At 40.5% G+C, this 21,364-nt stretch overlaps 1 protein-coding gene across 1 annotated transcript in view; it reads left to right on the top strand.

The window, feature by feature from the left end:
- unc5db (unc-5 netrin receptor Db) overlaps positions 1 to 21,364 on the top strand; it is a 246,866-nt gene that overhangs the window by 168,838 nt on the left and 56,664 nt on the right. The window contains exons 7-10 of the mRNA XM_008276956.1: positions 4,942 to 5,106; positions 7,524 to 7,556; positions 9,735 to 9,920; positions 15,648 to 16,010. Of these exons, the coding sequence (XP_008275178.1) occupies positions 4,942 to 5,106; positions 7,524 to 7,556; positions 9,735 to 9,920; positions 15,648 to 16,010 (747 nt within the window). The remainder of the gene's footprint in view (positions 1 to 4,941; positions 5,107 to 7,523; positions 7,557 to 9,734; positions 9,921 to 15,647; positions 16,011 to 21,364) is intronic.

Here is a 21,364-nt window from a genome sequence, read left to right as displayed (position 1 = left end):
TTCACATGTACAGGTGTTGCAACTAAAAGAGGAAAAATAATCAATGATGCCTCTTCAATAAACTTTGCAGACATGGCATGTAGTAACGTCGAGTAAGATCAGGCTCCCAATGCAGAGGCTTGAAGCCAATATATACAGTAGAGATATCCAGGACAATTATGTCCTTTTAGAAATGTACTGATTTACCATGTATTGCCAGTTTATGTAACTCGATGGGGGTTAAATCTGCAGTCACTTCATGAAACTTTGCAATTTGCTTCCTCTTTTTTTTTTTTTTAACACAGAAGGTCTCTCTTGTCTTGGGAATTAAGTTCAACCAGAAAAAATTGGCAGAAGTGAGAAAGAAAAGGGCACAAAATCATAAAGTAGTGTCTGCTTAGCTGCAAAAATGTCACCAAAACAAATTAATGAGAATCTGGTGAGTAGCTAATTTAAAAAACTAGACAACGCAGAGTGCAGCAAAAAATAAATCTTAGATTATTAAGCCAAACAGATGCAGGGTTTTGCAGTCATTACAGTTTGTCACACTGTATCCATTGTTTACCAGTAGGCAGATGAGCTCATTCCACAGAATCAGAGCAACATGTCAGAGGAGAACTGTCAGGAGAAACAATATGCATACACTCACCAGTGACTGCGGTCAAACTCGCAAGCACTCAGCATTCTCTCCACAACACACAAACACCTCGTTTGCATTTCAAGTAGCTGAGAAGAAACCACAAACAAATGCGGAGTGTAGGTAGGGCCCATGGAACATCACAAAGGAAAATTACCTTCTCCACCACCCACAAGACTGTATTATGGGCATCGTAACTGCTGCCAGAAAATCTTCAGGCACCATATGGTCTCCCAATATTTGTTAAGCTAAGCATGATGAGCTCTTCCTTGATCAGATGACAGAGCATGGTGGAAGATTCCCAGCTATTAGCATGCACCCGGCTGTCTTAGTTTCATAGCCTTGCATCAAATCCCATTATATAAACAGGCCGGGGGGTTAATGGGGAGAAAATGTGTCTCAAGCTGTACCGCCACACCACCCTGTTTATTGTGTGCCTGAAAATGTGTGTGCGTTTGCCTGCTACGGAAACATTTGAAGGCAGAAAGTGTGTCAGTGTTGCATCAAAATAAAAGTTAGTCAAGGGTCGTGTCAGATATCACTCGTTATTTACTATTTAGAGGACTGACATGTTTGCCTATTGCTGTTTAACTTTATTTTCAGAACTCTTGAGTATGAATCTACCCTCCATGTAGCTCTCTTCAAAATTCCACAATATAAAAAAAGCAGTGTTTATGACATGTACACTGCTTTCTGATAACATTTATACATGGATATTTTACAATTCTACAGTTTCATTTAGCAGATGTTTTTATCCAATCTATGTACATCTGAGAGTATGTACAACACAAGCAAGGATCTAATCAGGAGAAAACAACTTGGAGAAGTGCCATAAAACAAGTTCAAGTGTGATACTACCTTGGTGCCTACAGGCAGTGTGGGAGGTAATAGGAATTTTCTTTTTCTTTTGTATTTTTTTTTTTTTTTGTAGAATAAATGGATATACAAAATTACTTCAAAAAATGACTTGACTTCTCATTACTGAATGAACTACTGAGAGTCCGTTGTGTCGGCAGTTGTGATTTTGGACACAGCCAAGATGCGATGAGGCTGACCTGGAATTGGTTTATGTAGACTAAGCTTAAAGTGGGAAACGACATCAAAAGGAGACACAGTTAACCGAACACTATTAAAAACATGTGGCGACCAACATTTCTAAAGTTGACTCATGAATGTATAATAATAATATGCATTTTTTTCCAGCACTCTTTAAGATGCCATTTTTTTCACCACAGTGCTGTTTAAAATCCTATTATTAAAGTTAGTGCAGTCAGATTAGACAGTTTACGTGGCAGTTTTGGATTGCATTGTGCAATGTTAATAGAGCTTAGGCAGGTGGACAGGTTTTGGGCTGCTTTTTCATGAGTTGGGCAGATTTTTAAATACATGTAAACTGAAAAGGTTCTCTGTATGACATTCTTAAAAACCCTTAATGACATCACTGCATGTTAAGTGAACTTTAGTCAGCGTCCCGCTGCTTGAATGCCTGCTCATATTCTGTAGACAGGGGCGAAAGAGCATCCTGGGCTTCGGCCAAAACAGTACCGCAACATACATGAGACTACAGGTAAATCAGTGGTGTTTCAGTTTAACTGGTGGTCATACTGTCTGGTGATGTATACCAACATGGTGGCCATAGCATGCGTTTTTTTTTTTGTTTTTTTTTTTTTAATAATGGCACTGTGATTGGCCCTCTCTGCCTTTCTGTGTCCAAGATCCAACAGCTTTAACTGCAACATTAACTCTGAACACGAAAAACAATCCAGCATCCAGTACTTCTTATTTTTCCAGTTCCATGTGGAAATAGAACAATAGAGGTGTGGTAGCTAACTTTGCCTATATGGTGATTTAACCTTTCAGCATTTCTCGTCTTAGCGTTTAACCACTCAGCATCAAGACTGCCACTTAAAGTACCCTGGAAAAAGCACTGTTCCAAGAGGTTCCATAAGGGTTGTTAAAATACACGCAGCATTTGGGCTGCCCCAAAACAGCAATATTTTGTAAACTTCTTACAATGGAAATCCACTCCATGTACTTCAGTTTCCCCATTTTCATGCATAGTAACTATATGTCTGTGAGGTGTGATGAGATTCTGGATTCTCACTGAAAAAGCTTCAACAGTTCATGTCCAAACCATATCTGTGTCCATATCACCTCGAGTCAACGATGCATGCTGGACAAAAAAATCCAGTTTAATTACTGGCATTCTTACGTATAGTACCTTTAAAATACTTTTACAAACACATCTAGTCTCTTAGCACAACTTTGACATGATATTTTATTCATTGCACTGAGAAGAGATGTGAATTGCCATCATTACCTCCCACCCACAGCTTACCCTGTGAACACACACAAGCTGGAGAGTTTTCACAAATCTGGATTTTCATCGTAACAGAACCCCTGTGCTTCCAACACAACAACTTCAGCCTACTTTTCTCTCTTTCTCCTTATCTCTCTCTTGCTTTCTCCCTCTTCATGCGTGGCACACTTTAACTTGGCATGCTGTCAAGGTTCATTTCATTGTACCGAGTTAGATAATACTTCATAATTCTATCTATTTTCCAATTTGCTTCCTGTAGTTAAAGATTGTGATGGACTGTAATACTGTTGTAGTTGTTTGTGAATTCATTTTTTTATTACTGATAGTATTTGGGTGACTTGGTTTTTTTTATTTTTTTTTTGGGTGCAATTTTATACTGAAAAACCTAAAAAATAATTTGACAGCATTAAAAAAAATACCTAATTGAAGCACAACTATGACCCATGAGGGTGTCCATATAATAATTTTCTTTATCGAACTACAGTTTCCTCATATGGTTTGAAATCTAGTCCACTGACTGTGTATCAAAGTCTATTTAAGCATGAGAGTGGAGACTGCACACACAATAGGTATGAATGCACCGACTGTGTTATTCTGCTCCATTCTACTGTATCATACGGGAAGCTATAGAGAAAAAAGCCAAAGAAACAGCTTACTAGATGAGATTCGCATAGTTATCTGACAATACATTCTTCCCTCTGCTTAGCTGTAGAAAAAAAAAATGTCTGCTGAACTGTTTTACATTCGATAGAAGTACAAGAGTACCTATTGTTCACTTTAGTGGTGTACTGTGTGTAGTCTGGAACCGTGATGGCTTCAGGCCTTGGTAGTGCTGCATTTTCTGAAAAAGAGAAAAAGTCACTCTAACAGATGTTTTTTTTTCTTTTTTCTTTTCCTTTTTTAATCCCATAATCAGCAATGAAATCACCTGGATTGGCGTACAGTCTATGCAACTAATAACTAAACAGCAGTATGATGGATACACAGTCACATAGCAGTAAACTGTGCTTCATCAATTTAACTGGAATAATCCACTGTAGGAATATTTATTATCATTCCATTAAGATTAATTACTGTAACCTACTACAATTATAGCTAATTCAGTAATCAGTAATCCCCATCATCACAGGTACCACTCACTAAGTTAGGTAATATAACCTTACATGTACAGCGCAAATGTATATGTTTTACCATAAGTGGTTATACACAGTTTAATGTAACTTCAGCTATGATACCACAAGGTTTTTGTCTTTGTGTGTAATATTTGCCAAATCTGGACATGTGTGCTACCAAGATTACTTTCATGATAAAGTTCACCTCAAATTATGGAAGCTAATTTTGTTAGCAGTGATATGGCGAGACATAGCCAGGAGTCAGGTTGGTATACGATGGTGTCTATATGGTCCCCAAGTTGTCAGTCAGATCCACCCTCTCTCTTTCAAACAGGGTCACTTCTGACCACAAAAAAATGACCAAATGCAAAAGTCGAGGCTTGAAAATGGCAGTGGTTGATTGTGGTTAGCGTCACCATGGCTCCAACCATGCTTTCATCGCTAATTTGCTAATGTGCTGATTAACTTGGTCTGGCAGGCCAAACTTTTCCAATGGAGGCCTACTTCCTACATTTTTTTGTGCTCTAAATACCTCCAACAGCCCAGAAGCACTAATTGCCCTTGTGTAGTTCTGTTAAACAAACAAGCCTCCTGGTCAGCCTAGCCTGCCAAGCTAGGCTAATCTTATCTGATAGCATACAAACATGAGGTTAATATCAATCTTTGCATTACATTAAGAGTAAATTGCATACTTTTCAAAACTTCTTTAAGTCTCTTGAGATATATAATCTGAGTTTTTAATCAAGCTACAATGTCATTTTTTGTTTCTTTGTCTTGCTTTTGAACTTGGCTGCCTCATGTGTATCACTGCCAATCAAATTTCTGTGTACCCTCTGTGTGCACATGCAGACACATGCAGCATGTTAATCTCTTTGTGCTGTATATATTCTCAGTCGATGGAGGCTGGGACGAGTGGAGTGAATGGACGGTGTGCAGCAGCCAGTGCGAGAGGCAGCGGAGTCGGGAATGTAACTCCCCAGCACCCAGACACCGAGGCAAGATGTGTGAAGGGAACAGCGAGGCCACTGAGAACTGCACAGATGGACTGTGTACCCAGAGTAAGGCCTTTCTCCATGCTGGATATCACCATCATCCTTCTCATCGTTTTCCCGTCATTATCATTCTCATATATACACTCACTCTAACATGGCAGAATCATCACAAGCATGTTTGAACAGGAGGTATGTGTTGAAAAGAAAGAAGAAAAAAAAAAAACCCACTGTGGATTGACACAGATTCGCAGTGCATGATAATGTCAGTGCTCTTTCTCCTGTGTACTGCTCACTTGACATATTGTATGTCATGCTGAGTCTCTCACTGGGTAAGAAGTGCAGACATTAACTCTTGAATGATGCTTGCTGCTTGGAATGAAATGTCATTGCACTGTTTGAGTCATGCACATGCAATGACTTTAAATGGAATGTTTGACTCGCTGGTGTGAGCACAAACATGAGGACTGCACAGAGTTGAACTACTGAATCAAATATTTAAATTGTGATTTGAAAGAGGGCAATTTTCAAATCACAAGTGGCATGATTTATTTGCAGTTTACACGACTGTCCAAATGAGCTGGAAGGTTCAGTGAAAGGTAGTCAGCGAACATCAGCTTTGCCTCATACAGAGGCAGCCATCCCTGGCAAATGTGCACAGCTGCAGCAAGTTAAGTCAGTGTTAGCCAACACTTGAGTGTGGAACTGTTATCTGCTCTCTGCATGCTTTGTCCATTTTATTCATTCTCGGCTATAGATTGAGTAAAAGAAATACCATTCTGTATCAGGTTTGATGTTTGAAAAGTGAGTGATGATTCTTCATCAGCGTCTGGATAATAGCATTGTGTCTAGCTCAGTTGTTGTCGAGCATCATGGACAGCTGGTACATGAGAGAATAGTTTTCATAGTTAGATTGAAATATTTAAGTGTATGATAATTTTAGGCTGCTAACAATAGGCCGTGTTCCACTGCAGGAACTTAAGGCGGGTGTGCAATGGTGAGAACAACCCTTTCAGTCTCATAGTTTCCATTACAATGTAGGATCCAACAGCTCTGACTGCAGAGTAACGAGGAGTGTACCAAAATGGCGTCAAATACTAGTTAGTGGACCAACCTCCAGTAACTATTCTGAAGTTTATTATGTTAGCCTATATGGTGAACTTTATGTTGAAGATGTTCGAGAATAGACTGCTATTCAGTGGGACATCTAGAGGGCAGAATAAACAGCACTCGTTGCCCTCTCAGCGTTTGTCCTCTCTGAGTTTAACCAATCAGCATAAAGACCTGCACAGCAGTTTTTCAGGGCCTCTCAGAAGCACCCGCCCTGGAGTAGGTACTTTCTTATTCTTCAAACGCGCCGAAAGAGGTTCTCCGGGGTGGGTTATTGCAGTCAGAACACACATAAAGGTTTGTGCCACCGTAAAACAACCAGAAAGTTCCTGTGGTGGAAAAATGGCATTATTGCTGTCAAGAATTATCACCATAAGTCAGACACTGAGCTGAGACCAATAGCTACCTGATTCCTGTATCAAAAATAATCAGAAACAATATCATACCATAGAAATGTGCTCCTTTTCTAACAGTAAATTAATTAATTAGTTAAATATGAAGTTCAAAAACAGACTAATAGTAACTTCTAGTAAACAGCATCTGAATCTGACATAAAAACGTGTGTTTAAGGTTAAATTATTTAATGTATTTAATTGTAAGTGATAAGTACAATAAGGAAAGGTGCTGCAAGAAGAACATGTTTTGGTTGTAGTTATTGTACTTTTTTTTTTTTTTTCCTCTGGTGTTAAGATTGTCAAGACATAAATGCTGTATGGAACAGCTCTGTTGTCGACTTTTTGACAATAGTTTATAATCAAGCTTCAAGAGCATAAAATTACTTTTAAAATATTGATATCCAGTAAACAACAAAGTAATTTTTGACAGAGCCGTGGATAAAGACTGCAGTTTCTTAAAACTGACTGACTTGAATGTAGGAATTTTCACTTATAGGATGAGAATATAGGAGTTTTCAGTTTAATGTTTATTGCTGTGTAGAATTTAACTTTATCGTTGCAGCATTTGTCAGTAAGGAATATATCACAATTCTTTTCTAAATTCGTGCAGCCGTACTATAATGTGCCTTTCCTTACCACATTTGAAGACAGTCCCATGGAAATAAAAAAAAAATGTCTTCATCCCTTCTAAATAAATCAAAGGTGTTTTCTCAGCTTGTGCTAGGAGATCATTAGCCCAATCAAAGATGCCTTTAAGCAGCCTGCACCTCACCACCTTTATCTTTGCTGGAATGAGGACAGTAATGATGCCTGGCCATTATCAGATACTGTATATCGCCTGTGAGCGCAGTCAGCAGAAGAGCTTCCCTCCACTCAGGGTGTTGGATTTGAGACCACACTTGTTAGTCACTTCACAGAGGCTCGGACTTTAATCACCACTTTCTCTCCTCTTTGTCTCATTCTATCTCTCTGTCTTTGCAGATCGAAAGCTGCTACATGACGTTAAACCTCAAAGTGAGTCTTCCTCTGTGGATTTCTTTCATCTTCTACTCCCCAGCCCACCCCCCCACCTGCCACTAATATGTAATATGCCCTGAATTCTGGGGGCAAGAGACGATATAGGTTGGAAGTTAGCAGAAAAAGAGAAGAGTGAGAGTCCTTCACATTGAGTCAGTACACACTTTGAAAATAGAAACATCATGAATTACAACCATTTAGTTCACCTTGATCTCAGAAACTCCTGAATTAACCCAGCAAATGCTCATTACACATCCATGTCATTATTCAGCGGCCGACTTTTATGACAACCGTGACATCACAGCTGTGTTTCCACTTTGAGCCAAGAGATATATTGGTTGTGACAAGTGAACATGTGCTATGTTGTGGAAGATTAATGGGCTGTAATCATTGCAAACGAGCTAATTTGACCAATTTACGGCGCTGTCCTCGCATTCCTGTGGCGGCTTTCAATCACTCGCTGGAATTGGCCCGGCTAAGTGATTGTCAGGTGCTACTGTAGCTTGAGTGCTTTCATTTAGCTTGCCACTTTAGAGTAAAAGTCGTGTCTACTGCCATCTTTTGCAGGCTTTAAGGAAAGCATGAATGATTGAATGGAGAGTGCATTAAGCTGGTATGTGGCAAGCGATCACCCTGGTAGGAATACTCTAAATTAATTTGCCTATGATTGGTTCTTGCGACGACTAGTGACCATGGCCCTCACCGCATGGGCTGTGATTGCCTTCACTGTGAGGGATCCATCATAGCTATTGGATATAGACCAGTGGGTCTAAAGGCAGTTAGGCTAATCACCCTCCATGTTAGCAGCTTGAGTGTGATGTGTAACAGTTTAGAGTAACGGCTGGACATGTTCATTTATTCCTATCTGTGGTGCACAATGTAGCATAGAGAGATAAGACAGATGGACTGCTCCATCTTACTACTTTCCATCCTTCTTGTTTCATTTTCATGCTGGAACCAGTGTAACACACTGTAACTCTTGCCTGTGGTTGCCCTTGAACATCTACATAATAACAGTATTGTCTCCACTGCTTTTCTTCATCTCCTCTTCACTGTCTGTGGGTCTTTATTAATACAACAAAGACAATGCTCTTTTATGTGCAATACTTAAAAAGTCTTTTTCACTTTTTTCTCAAAGCCGCCTTCGTCAGAAAAAAAAGAATAGATTCTGTTACTTGAGAAATATCAGAAGAATACATTTACATGCTCTGTATTGTTAAATAGAAAATGGGAGCTTTATTTGCCTCAGTGGCTGAGTGTCAAGACTTTATTTAGAGATATGCTTCTCCATTTGTACCTGTTCTTTTGATAAAGTCAGCACAATATACATCTCTGCAGCTTTTATTCATTTGTAAAAGCAAGAGGCATTGCACTTTGTTTCATTGAATGAGTTTAAGGATGAACAAGTATTTCTGCCTTTTCTTTATAAATGTACTCTTTATGTGAAAAAAATGTGACTTTTGATGATGGTAACCTAAATCAATGCTCCACCTAGTTAGGGGGGAATGAAATTATCCAAATCAATGCAGCAGAACCACAGATACATTTAGTTTCTTGTCTGTGTCTTCCTCCTGGTGCCTGCATCCCCCCACAATTCAACCGCCCACATATAAGTCATAGATTCAGGTGTGTTATAGTTAGCTAATGTAGCCTTGAACTATTAGCCTCAGGCAGAGACAAGAGGTGGCCTACAGAGGTCTACGATGCTCATGTCAAGTCCACACATCCTGATTTTTTTTTTTTTAGTTTTTAACTTGTAGTTTTCTGACATCACAGCTTCCTCTGGAGCCTCAGTAAAATTTATAGATTTTCTTCACAAATGCAGCAGTGCACCTGAAAATACAATAGATGCCTTTCTCCTCTAACACTGATCAAGAGTATTTGAAGGAAGATTTAAAGTATGAACATTGTTGAATTTGTGCTGTAGAAATGGACATTCGCTCAATTTTACCTCATCTTATTGCTTTTCTACTTTTTAGGCACCGCGTTTCTTATGTCACTTTGTATTTTCCGAGCAATATGCAGCACAAGCATCTCCTTCAGGATTAATAAAGTTTTATCATATCTTATCAGCTGTTTTAAGGCTTCATCTACTTTTCTCCTTTGTGCTGGCTCTGGTTAGTATTTGAATTTTACATGAGAAGTAATGGTGGCTCCTGTTTTTCTGTGTTTTAGGTATGGACGGCTCTAATGACGTGGCTCTGTACTCGGGTCTTGGAGCCGGCATCATTGCCGTGGCAATCCTCGTCGTGGCCGTCATGCTGTACAGGAAGAACCATAGCGAGTACGGCGTGGACGTCATCGACTCCTCGGCCCTTACTGGGGGTTTCCAGTCTTTCAACTTCAAGACCACCAGACAAGGTAAGTGAGAGGCTGATGTCACGTGCGTGCCAGGCAGCGTCACCAAACACCTCTCCAACAGGGCTGCCTCTGTGATTGATGGCGTTTGTTTGCATCGGGCAAAATGGCATGCAGGCTCCCGGTCTGCTTGGGATTTATACCTCCATAATAAGTGAAAGGACCCGTCCTTCTATTTTGACAGACCTGCTCCTCTGTTATTGTGAACCAGGAGATAATCAATCTCTAATAGACACCAGCGCTTCTCCATCCCCCCTCCCTGCGGACCACACATTTGACTATCAGGCAACCAATCTCTTCCATCAGATTACACTGGCCTAAGCCACTGATGGATAAATGTGAGGGGTATGGAACAGTGAACATCAATTCCATTTTTGTTGTGCACAGCAATAACCTCTGTTGCTCATGTGACTGTGGCTGTCCCGGCCAGCCTCGCTACAGGCATTCATATTACTGTCACTGACACTTCTGGGTTAGTGCAAGTGATAGCTATCTTGGCGACAGGTGATCCATCGTCGCCGCCGTGGTGACAGCGCCCCGCCAGGAGCCCACGCTGTGCCCCCTGGCTCCTCTATGGCCTGGGGAGTTGGTCAAACCCCCACCTCTTGTCACGTGATTGGAAAGATGTGAGAAAAACGGCGGAAAGGGGGTTCTGGAGGAGGGGGTCTAGGTCTACATTCAGCAGGTCATCAATCCTATTTAAATAGGCCAGCTCTCCCCGCAGCCTGCCTGCTGTGCCCTCCACCGGCCACAATCACTCCTTTCCATTTTCCTCTCTATCAGCCGGGCCGAGGCTCCCTGTAAAATGTAGAACACTTGCTTCCTCCTCTCTTCTTGCGGTGCAGCAGCCCCGGTTTGTTTTGTAGGAAGTGGTTGAGGCATTTTATATTAGCCTACTTGCGCCGTGATTGCATTGTTACCGTTCCACAGTGCTCTTCATAAACATAGGAGAAAATGAAACACCTCCTCGAGGGGGAAAAGTTCCCTCAAAGCATGGGTTTAATTGTATATCAGAAGCTTTCATGCCTAATAATCACCAGAAGAAGAAAAAAACCTTAAATACTTTAAAGAAGATCTTAAATAGTTTCGGATGACTCTGTGCTGCAGAAGCGTCTGTAAGGCAGAGAGCAGAATGAGTCTTTGGACCTGACCCTGTCTGTCCGCATTACTTCTCCTTCTGAGTGATTTTTAATCAGAGGCCCAATTCCAAACCTATCCCTCAAGGTATTCAACCTGAGGTACATTTCATTAACTTCTCTCATCTCACCACTGCCATTCCATTTTCACCGCGCCATTCTTAAAGATGCACACTCAGGCGATAATCAGATCATTCTCCACTCGACCGGAGGGGAGAAAATTTAGCGCTGATCGAATGTCAGCTGCAAAGGGGTAATGTCCACTGCAGCTCTGACCAAGAACTGGAGTATCTGCAGAGTCGCCTGTAGCTTTGTTGTCATCGTTGGACTGTTTAGTAATGAAAAATGCATCTTTTCATCCATTTTTTATGGAACGTTGTCTTAGTAGCAATTAAAGGAGATGTTATTCCATATCATATATGCCGACACTGCGTCATCTATAATGCAGGTGCAAACATGGTGCATGGTGGAGCAGTGCACCGAGTGTATCTGCAAAAACACGTGTCACAGATTGAATCCATCTTGTCACAACAACACACAATACTGAACTCAAGCCTGCATGCACACTGTTAGGTTTAAAATAGATTTATGATGTATATATATATATATATATAGTATAGTAATACGGTAGTTTTGCATTGTGTGAGCGGAAACAAAGAGATAAAACTTCTAAATATGTGACTGTGAGACACAGAGATGAGGTTTAAGGGTGACCAGAGTAAGATGTCTTAGCATAGACTGGGATTTTTACTGTTTTCTGACATTTGCAAAGCACTAAATTATATAGTCTCATTCTTGGCTTGAAATTTACCATCATTGTATTTGCTACTTCTTGAAAAATACAAAGTTTCCCTTTGAATATGTGGGGTTTTTTTTAGTTTTTTTTTGGTTTGTGACCATATTTCTTTTGTTGACACTGTTCACTGGTGACCAAGCGAGTACACACAGTATAGTGTAGTGTATGTACGCTGTAGTCATAGCTAAGTTTACACCTTCAAATTATTTTTAAATAAAATAGTCATTGTCAAATGATGGTAATGAACAGAAATTAATTTACTCAGAACAGTGTCTGCAGAGGTCAGTTTTTCAGGATTTTGGAGTTCATGTTGTACAGAAGTCATTATTTAAAATGATACAGTAAATCATGCAGTCATGGCAGACAAAATGATGATTGTGACTGAACTTAATCGGCTTTGTTCTGAGTCGACCTTAGATATCTACACCTCACACACAGTTCATTGATTAATTTTCAGTATTGTCAGCTACTACAGTAATGCAGGATTACAGAAGAACAAACACAACATTTGCACCACTGTAAGATACATTTTACACTGTTTTAATACAGGATTCAGACTCTTATTACCAGTATGATAATAGTCGGACTTAAAATTGGAGGTGAAGTGTATCGGTTGATCACAATTGTGGCCACAACTTAGACGCCTCATGACATTCACCCAAAATACGAGCCTGTCAGAACTGTTTATCATCTCTCGCCCTGTATGACACCTAACTTCATCAATGCAGTTGACCAGTAGGAGCCAAGAACGTTCTTTTACATTCAACAGAGTGAAGTGAGAGACAGGCTAAAGGACAGACAGTCCATACTGTCTTCATGGTGCGTCCCGCAGATGAAGCCACAATCATTTGGTACATTTTTCTAAATGCAAGACTGGAAGGATCACACACATTACTTGAGAAGTTAGTGTTTGTTAGGTTTTTGTGAATCCAGTCAATATATTTTTGGTTGGCAGAAAAGGAGCAACAGTAAAGCAATAAAATAAACACCAAATAAATGGTTCTGTTGGAGTTTTTTTTTCCCCTCTCCCTATTGGAGAGGTGTTTTGGTTCCTTCCCACCGTTAGTTCTGCGTGCTCAGATGGAGTCCAAAGGCAACTTTGGATTGTTGAGTTCTCTGTTCAAATTCATAAGGTCTTCACCTTACTCTGTTAAGTGCTATGAGATGACATATGTTGTGAATTGCACTGTATAAATAAAATTGAATTGAATATATGTCGATATAAAACATAATTGTAGTGTGTCCCAAATAAATGTAATCAAGGAGAAACTAAATTTCCCTTCAAACGTAACTGAGGATGTAGATTAGTTGGATAGGAACGTAATTTTTGGAGGCAAGTTTCTTTTGTCAGAATTTATATGCACGCTGTCTGCTGGCTTGATTAAAAAGGCTGTTTCTAAGCATGTTTTATAGGTCCATAAATGCAGAGGAGTCCAGAACATGAGGGTCCTCAATGGAGGATGCTTAGAAACTTTTTTTAAATGGTCCAACCACAACACCTCAGAGCTCCCTCCCTCCTCAGACCTCTCTCCTCAGCCTGTCAGATCTTTCAACTCCAGCACCTATCATGCAGGTGTTATCACTGCCTGCTGGTCAGAGGATGTGCTGTATTTCCTTTGAGAACTCAATTTCCAGGTCATCGTTCACAAAATACATTTATATGAAACTACACATTAGAGCTTTTATTATATATTCATGAAGACAACATATGCTTTAGTATATATTAGAAAATAATAAAATACATCAACACAAGGTATCAAAACAATTATCTATATGCACAAAAAAAAGGAAAAATATGCTTGTATTCATATTCATATATTATTGCTTATTTAACTACAGGGGAACTGTGTGAGCTCTGAAACTCCTTACATTACTTTGATAATTGTTACTCGTCCGCAGCAACCCTGAAGAACAGCCAAGAAAACAGCAGCAAATAAAAAGTGCAGCCGTACCCTTGATGTACAAAAGTCAAACTTTTAACTTAGACCTTGCAGATCTACCATGAGTGAAGACTCAGCAGCTCGGCTGCTTCTTCCTCGGCATTGCTCAAACCCCACTGGCCTGCAGAACTACAGGCCTCAGGAGGCTGGACTACAGCTGGATCTTTATTCCTTAGTTCATGTATTGTTTCTGGCGGTTAGCTCCTAGGTACTCCTCCCTGAGTGTCGTCTGTCATGTCTCAGCCAAGTCATGGTGAACATTGACGATTCTAAATCCCATAGTCTGACACTGTGACCGTCTTAAAATATGTAAATATGTGGCAACAGTTTAACTGAAATCTGAAGGAAAGTGCTACAAACATGTAGATGGTTTAAGTGACGCGTGCTATGAGTAAAACATGTTAAAACAAACTGACTGCATTTTAAGTGCTGAATATTGAATTTAGCAAAGAGACATTTTTTGTTTAGAAGTCTGAATTTAGTAAGTCTATTTGGTGCTTCGCTTTAAGGTGTTTCCACCTTGAAGCTGCTGTCAAACTGTAATAAACCAATGGTTTTGTTGACTGGTCAAAAACAATCAACAGTGTAATCAATAATGACACTTCAGTCTGCGTATGAAAAGCAGCATAGTCACAAAAATGTGAATAATTTGATATTTGCACTCTTTTTAATATATTTTAATATAAGAATATTTCTGTTGAGAAAAACAAGAGGGAAAGTTGTGTTTTGAAGTCAAAACCAACACACTATGAAATGCTCATCTCAAAGCACACCCCCGGTAATTAATGATTTCCCTAAAAATAAAACAACATTAGCCTCCCGCTTTGCACCCCTCGCCAGGCAACAGCTGGGCAGCAAGGACTCAGTGACTTCACCGTTATCTTGGCATGGCTCATCCAGGGGCACGCTGGTCTGCCAGATCGATGCGGCGCGCTCCTCGCTCTGCTTGGCAGCGTCGTCACATCTAATGGCCACAGATGAAGACACCCCCCCACCTCCCTTCACAGGCTGTTGGGTCCACACTGGGAGCTGAAGCACTCCCCTCATTTACAGAGCAGTCACCTAGACCCCTCCTGGCCTTCCCTCCTGTCCTTCAGGAGGACGGTTCGGTGTCCAGAGGAGCTGACTCCAGCAGATGGATTATGGAGATCAAGCTGTGTGTGTGCTTGGTAATTAAATCTAACGCTCTGACCATGGCTCCGAGCCCTGGACCTTCTGTCCAGGTTGTGCTCCCTTACCTCTGATGCACTGGTCGCCTGCCCAGACATGTTGTTATAATTGGTGCTGGAGCTTCACTGGTCAGCTGCAAGAAATTTCAGGAGAAAGAGCCCAGAGATGTGGCTCCTAAACCTGATTTGACCTGGGGATAATATCACCAGGGGACATCCAGAAATTGGTATTACGTCTGGGGATTAAAGGTGATTTTAATCTCAAATCTACTCTATCTGCTTTTAGAAAAAATGACGACTCTGTTGAACATAATCTACGGTACTGTGCAGCAGACAGAAAGCCCCTGATAATATTTAATGCAAGCAAACTGAGTGGCACATTTTCTTTCTCCCTTTATCTTTCTCCTGTCATGTAAAATGAAAGAATTTTTGGCACATTTTCCAGCTTTTAAACAGTTTGAAATTTGATTTGCTAAATCAAGACATAAGAAAAAAATAGTACACTCTTGACCTTGTTTAGCTGTATCTGGGACACCAGTGAATTTCATTATTGCATGTGAGTGCTGTTCAGGAAACACGGAGGTTGGGCTTTGATTCATTAATTAAACAAGTTCCCTGCATAATACGAGTCCCATGTGAGCAGGGCTTTTAGGTGACTGTGTGGCTGTGCTTTCTCTCCGTCTCCGCAGGCAACCCGCTGCTTCTCAACTCCTCGATGCAGCCTGACCTAACAGTGGGACGGGCATACAGCACCCCCCTCTGCTTCCAGGACAGCACAGACAAAGAGCTCTTTGACCCCCTTCCTGACATCAAGGTCAAAGTTCAGAGCTCATTTATGGTGTCGCTGGGCGTGGCTGAGCGGGCGGAGTTCCATGCCAAAGGCCCCGCCGAGACCTTCCCACGAGACCTGAGCCGGGACTACTGCAGCACCATGGACAGACGCAAGAAGGGCTTGCTCACACTTAATGGGCCCTTCAGCACCTGCAAGGAGCAGCTGAGGACCACCGGCGTTTTTGGCCACCCTGGAGGGCGGCTGGTGGTGCCAAACACAGGTGAGCTTCCCGAAATAAAAGGCTCAGATTCAGTCGGAGGAGCACGAGTCTCAGTCATATTTTGCGTTTATAATGAAAATCTGCTCACACTCTGTGCACTTCCATAATAAGAAGCTGCAGTAAATTCCCATTATATTAGCCATCATAAGCCAGGTCTGCTTAGCATTAGGTGCAGCCTTTCCAGACAGTCTCACTCCACCACACAACATTTTCTGCCAGTTGTACTCAGCTGCCACACTGCTTGTTGTTCTCGTAAACTCTCTGCTGTGTGTGCGTCATGAAAGCAAAATCTATCTTACATGCATTTCATTACACGACAAAGAAAAGTGGTTCTCTAGAAGGTTGCACACTCTGCCTAAGAACAGATCCAAAGAGGTCTGGATACATCTCAATTTCCACTTTGGTAGAATACAGTAATTGTTATTGACTTACCAGAACAGTATTCTAAAAATACTACACAAACAAATATGTTAGTAACACATCATGAGCACAATAGAAAAGTTAAAGTATTACAAAAGTCAATTAAAGCATGGAATCTAAACTGGAGAGCAGGATTTATAACTTACTGCTGATTGCACTTGGGAGTTAAACTTGGAGAAATACAGCACTGCTGTATTCTTGGTTGCCCAAGGCACCTTATGGTACCTCCCAGAGGTCAGCGTCTCAGACTGAGGGAATAAAAGATGAGATCTGTCTGTCAGGATTGTCAAGGCTTTATCTCTTCTCCTGACAGTAAAAGTCTCTCAGCCTTGTCTGCAGTGTACATCACATATTCTAGCAGTCTTGTTCCTGATTCTGCAGTTCAGGTGATCAAGATGTAAAGTGTACGTTCAGTCCAACTTTTATTGGCAAGTTCAGACTGCGTGATATGAGCCTGATAATAGATGAGCCAATAACAAAACTGTAACACGCAGAGCTTTCAGACCGAGAATGAGCGCAGTAATTGATTGATTTTTTTTTCTCTCATGTAGTGTATCACAGTTGACCAAATCTTTAATACATGACATTGCAGCAAAAAATAACTAGTGTATGACTTTTTTTTTTTTTTACCTTCTCTTACTACCCTTTGACAACTTCCAGCATGTATAAGTTGTCCAAACTGAAAAAAAGAAAAATTTTGCTTGCGTGGCGAGGGAAAGGCAGACTAAAGGACAGGCAGACCATACTGTCATCTTTGTGTGAAAGAAAGTTCCACCATCATTTTTTACTGTTCATCTTTCTTTTTCTGTTTTTCACAATACAGAGCATAAAAGACAGCACCCTCCCTGTAGCATGTCATGTCTTAGCCAAGTAACTTAAAGATCAGACAAAAGTATTGTGCTCTCTGAAGCTGCAGAGACTCCCAAGAACATGAAGTTGATTTCTTGAAAGTTTGACTGTTCGGGAAAAAAAAAGTTCAAACAGGAGTCCAAGTCTGTTCTCCAAAAGTATCTTAAGGATAAGATGCATGTACAACCCACTGTACAAACCTCCGTAGGGAGAGAAGAGGTGTTCTCCCAAAGCGTCCTAACTGCAATCTTCACATTGCACCACTCACCAGTAGATCGTTATGATGCTCAAGAAGCTACAGGAGGCACAAAATATGATGCTTGATCATGTTTTATTGCTTTCCTGACAGGTTAAAGGGAAAAGAAAAACAAGTGTTAATAATGTAACTCAGTCTGATGACGTCTGTGCTTCGCTGTGAAGTCACGTCTTAATCCCACGTATTAGTACGTGAACACACTCCTTAAAGACCACAAACTGTAGGCTGTTACTAGAATCTATCAGTGCTGTTGCCGAGGCAGGTAGCTGTTTGTTATTCCTCCTCATCCTCATAGGCTCTCTCAGGCAAACAGGGGTCACGCTGTCATCATGTCCTGCCAACACAAATGGAGCGATTGGAGGAGTCTGCATGGACTGTTACAGTTGTCAGGAGGTCAACAGTCCGTGCCAACCGTTGCACTCACAGCCCTCTTCTGTGGTCCTCATGTACGTGGCGGTGGCCCTCGGCCGGCGTGGAGAGGTGAAGTGAAATCAGCCTCCTGCATTCGTCTTTCAGGCTGAGGGTCTGAGTGGAGGAGTCATTGCTGTCAAGTACAGCACTCACACTGCTTGTCTGCAGGGATCGCTATTCATTAGACTGAATAGCCAGCCATACGCAGCACTTCACTGCAGATTACTAAAGCTTTCTGGTCACCTTAGTGATACACACCAAAATAGCTGTACAGTTCACAAATACTTTTAAGTTCTGCCATTTAAAGAGTGGATTCAAACTACATCCCGGTTGAGATTCACTGAGTTGTTTGTGATGCTTACAGCTTGGAAAGATTTCATTGAATTTTAGTCGAAATAAAAATTCTGCTACAGCATCTCTCTTTAGAAACAATGCCCCAATTATTTGTCAGAATGCACAAACCTCACTTTGAACATGCTCAGTAGGTGGAACCACTGTCTTCCAGAGAGATAGTTGCTACGTTACAGTGGCTAATAGATTTAGGAAAACATGTATGCATGAAGACCTGTCCAGGGTGTCCCCTGCCTTCGCCCTACGTCAGCTGGGATAGGCTCCAGCCCCCCCACGACCCTAATGAGGATTAAGCGGTGTATAGATAATGGATGGATGGATGTATGCATGAAGAAAAAACAAACATGTGAGGAAGACATCTCTTTGATAACATATACATGACTTTAAGAAAATACAGCAATAAAGTAAAACAGCAGGTTACTGAAAGAAACACTAGTCGAGCAGCAGCAACTCACCGATCAGCCGTCAACTGTTAACTTAATCCAGTATTTTGATAAACAATTCATTAGTAAGACAGATTTTTTAAAAGTAAAATATAAATTCCAGCTTTCAAAATGTCAATATGTTGAAGTTTCTTTGCTCCCCGCTGACAGTAAACTGAATATCTTTGCATAAAACAGGACTTCTGTTCTGAGAAACACTGATCAAAGGTCATTTTATAGCCCAAACAAATGAGAAATGGTCTGCACTTATATAGCACCTTCCTACCTTAGTGGTACTCAAAGCGCTTTACAATGTGCTTCTCATTCACCTATTCATGCATCAGGAGCAACTTCAGGTTCAATATCTTGTCCAAGGACACTTTGACTGTGGAGAGGGGGCGGGGGAATCGAACTGTCAACCTTGTGATTAGAGAACAACGTGCTCTACCACCTGAGCCACACTGCCAAAAAACTAAACTAGAAATCAACAGGTTAATGGACAATGAAAATAATTGTTAGTTTGCAACCCTATTCACCAGTCTGACAACACATACACAACACAGTGGTGCGTTATAGGGGCAACTGATCACACAATTTGCTGTTGTTGACAACTAACCAATGAATCCAATGGGCACTGACACCTGCAAAAAGACCTGTTTATTTTTGAGAATTTTGATAATTGCGAATTTCTAAGTATTTTCATACATTTCTGTTTCTAAACATCATTGTAGCCCGTGGCAGCTGGTTGCTGTTAATTCTGTAATTAAAGATCACGCATTAATGTAATATGCTCTATTCCAGGTCAAGTAATTGCACAAAGAAGAAATCTGCCAGCATTTGTTCAAATATTAGACTACTGGTAAAGTGAAACATTTCCTTTGAAACAGAATGTCGCTCGTTGCAGTCTCACAATTGTGCAACTTGTTTTTCAGCCACATATTGCCACAGAAGGATTTTCTCTTAGCATCTATTAAAATATGCTTTTAGGTTCCTCAATATCTATGACACCAAGTTCTTAGATGCTTGACATATGAGTGGAAAGTTTCAGCAGCTCAGATACTGAGAGATTTGTTTTTGCTAGTCATGAATGTATTACTTACAAAGCAGTAAAACACATCACACCCATGTCAGAGCCTCCCACAATTTGGACAGAGTCTCAGTTTAGGAAGTGCTGATCCTCATCCATTTGAGACTCGGCTATGAATGACTCCAGTTCATGCCGTTCCATGGCCAAGAAATTGCAAAGGCAGTGAAAAGGTGTGAGTTTGGCTAAAATGTGTGTCACCAGTATGGCAATAACTGAAATATTCCCCCAAAATTCACCTCTTTCAGACATTGTGTGAGGAATGAAGAGGAATGAAAAGCATTCATTGTAACTGTTGCCTCAAGTACACATTTTCTAGACTGTAGTCATAACTTCTTTTTTGAAATGTTCAACCTTTGTAGTACTTTGACTTTAAATGGCCATTGAGTGGAGAAAATGTTTTCGAGTCTTCTTATTCTTTACATAGTGCAAGAATTTTACACCACAGAAGAAATGTGATTGTGTTTGCTTCATTCTCTTCACGTCTTTTTTTCCCTCTGTACGACTAAAAGAACAGTCTCACGAACACATGACACAGAATGTTTATTTAATGAAAACAGACTTTAGCATAAATCCAGGATGTCATTTTCAACATCACAAAACAGAAACACTCTCCGCTTCTTTTTGACGTATCATCTACGGTATTTATTCAAATGGACCCAAAGGCACAACTAGACTATAAGTGCATCAACCTTTAACATTGTAATTGTGCAAAGCAATATTTCTTACATAGCTTTCTCCGAAGTAGTAGTAATGTCTTTACATTTCTATTTGTTGTTTTGTTGTTTTGTAAACTCCCAAGGTGATGTATTTTCTTCTAACACCAGTATACAATATACTATATACTATACAATAATTTGTGATTGAAATTAGGGGGGAAAAAAAAAATCAGACCTTCTATTCAGACCTTCCCTTCAAACCACCATCAATCAAGAAACTGAATTAGTGTAAGAACAGCACGATCTCCTTTACGCTAATATGCTGGTGGGAAATCAATGAAATGTCATGTAGATACATCCCAGTTTGGCACATCGTGGACTTCCAACTTCCAACAACTTTGTCTGTTTTCCATAATGGCAACCACAGAAAATGTCTCATTTTCATCATTTATTGCAAAACAACCAGTTCATTGAATCATTCATCATTTTATACACTCATAATTAAAATCCAGAGTTGAATCTAAAATTAATATACCCACAGCACATTATAGAATGTTCTAAGTTAAGTGAGGAGTTGAGATCATGAAATTAAAATGTAAAAAATACTGATCTCAAATCTTTATAGACTATGAAACTCGATCTCCATCCATCTCCGATACGTCTGAAACACTGCCAACTACAAAAATGGGAAAATAACTTGGACACAAATCTGTAAAAACATCTTCACTATGACTACCAACGCAAATATGCCCCACATACAAAATAAAACTTTCCACAGAAACCACATTAAAGTGATTAAAGTGGGACTGGCTGACACGGACACCTGTTCATGAAGCACATTGGCTAACACGGGTGATTATTTTTGGACCACTCGGGCCTGCTAACCCGTTCCATCCCTTTGA

The sequence above is a fragment of the Stegastes partitus genome, unplaced genomic scaffold (genome assembly GCF_000690725.1).
Source record: "Stegastes partitus isolate 25-593 unplaced genomic scaffold, Stegastes_partitus-1.0.2 Scaffold84, whole genome shotgun sequence".
Taxonomy (NCBI): Eukaryota; Metazoa; Chordata; class Actinopteri; family Pomacentridae; genus Stegastes; species Stegastes partitus.
Note: the sequence above shows the minus strand (reverse complement) of the source record. Positions and strands in the feature narration are given on the sequence as shown.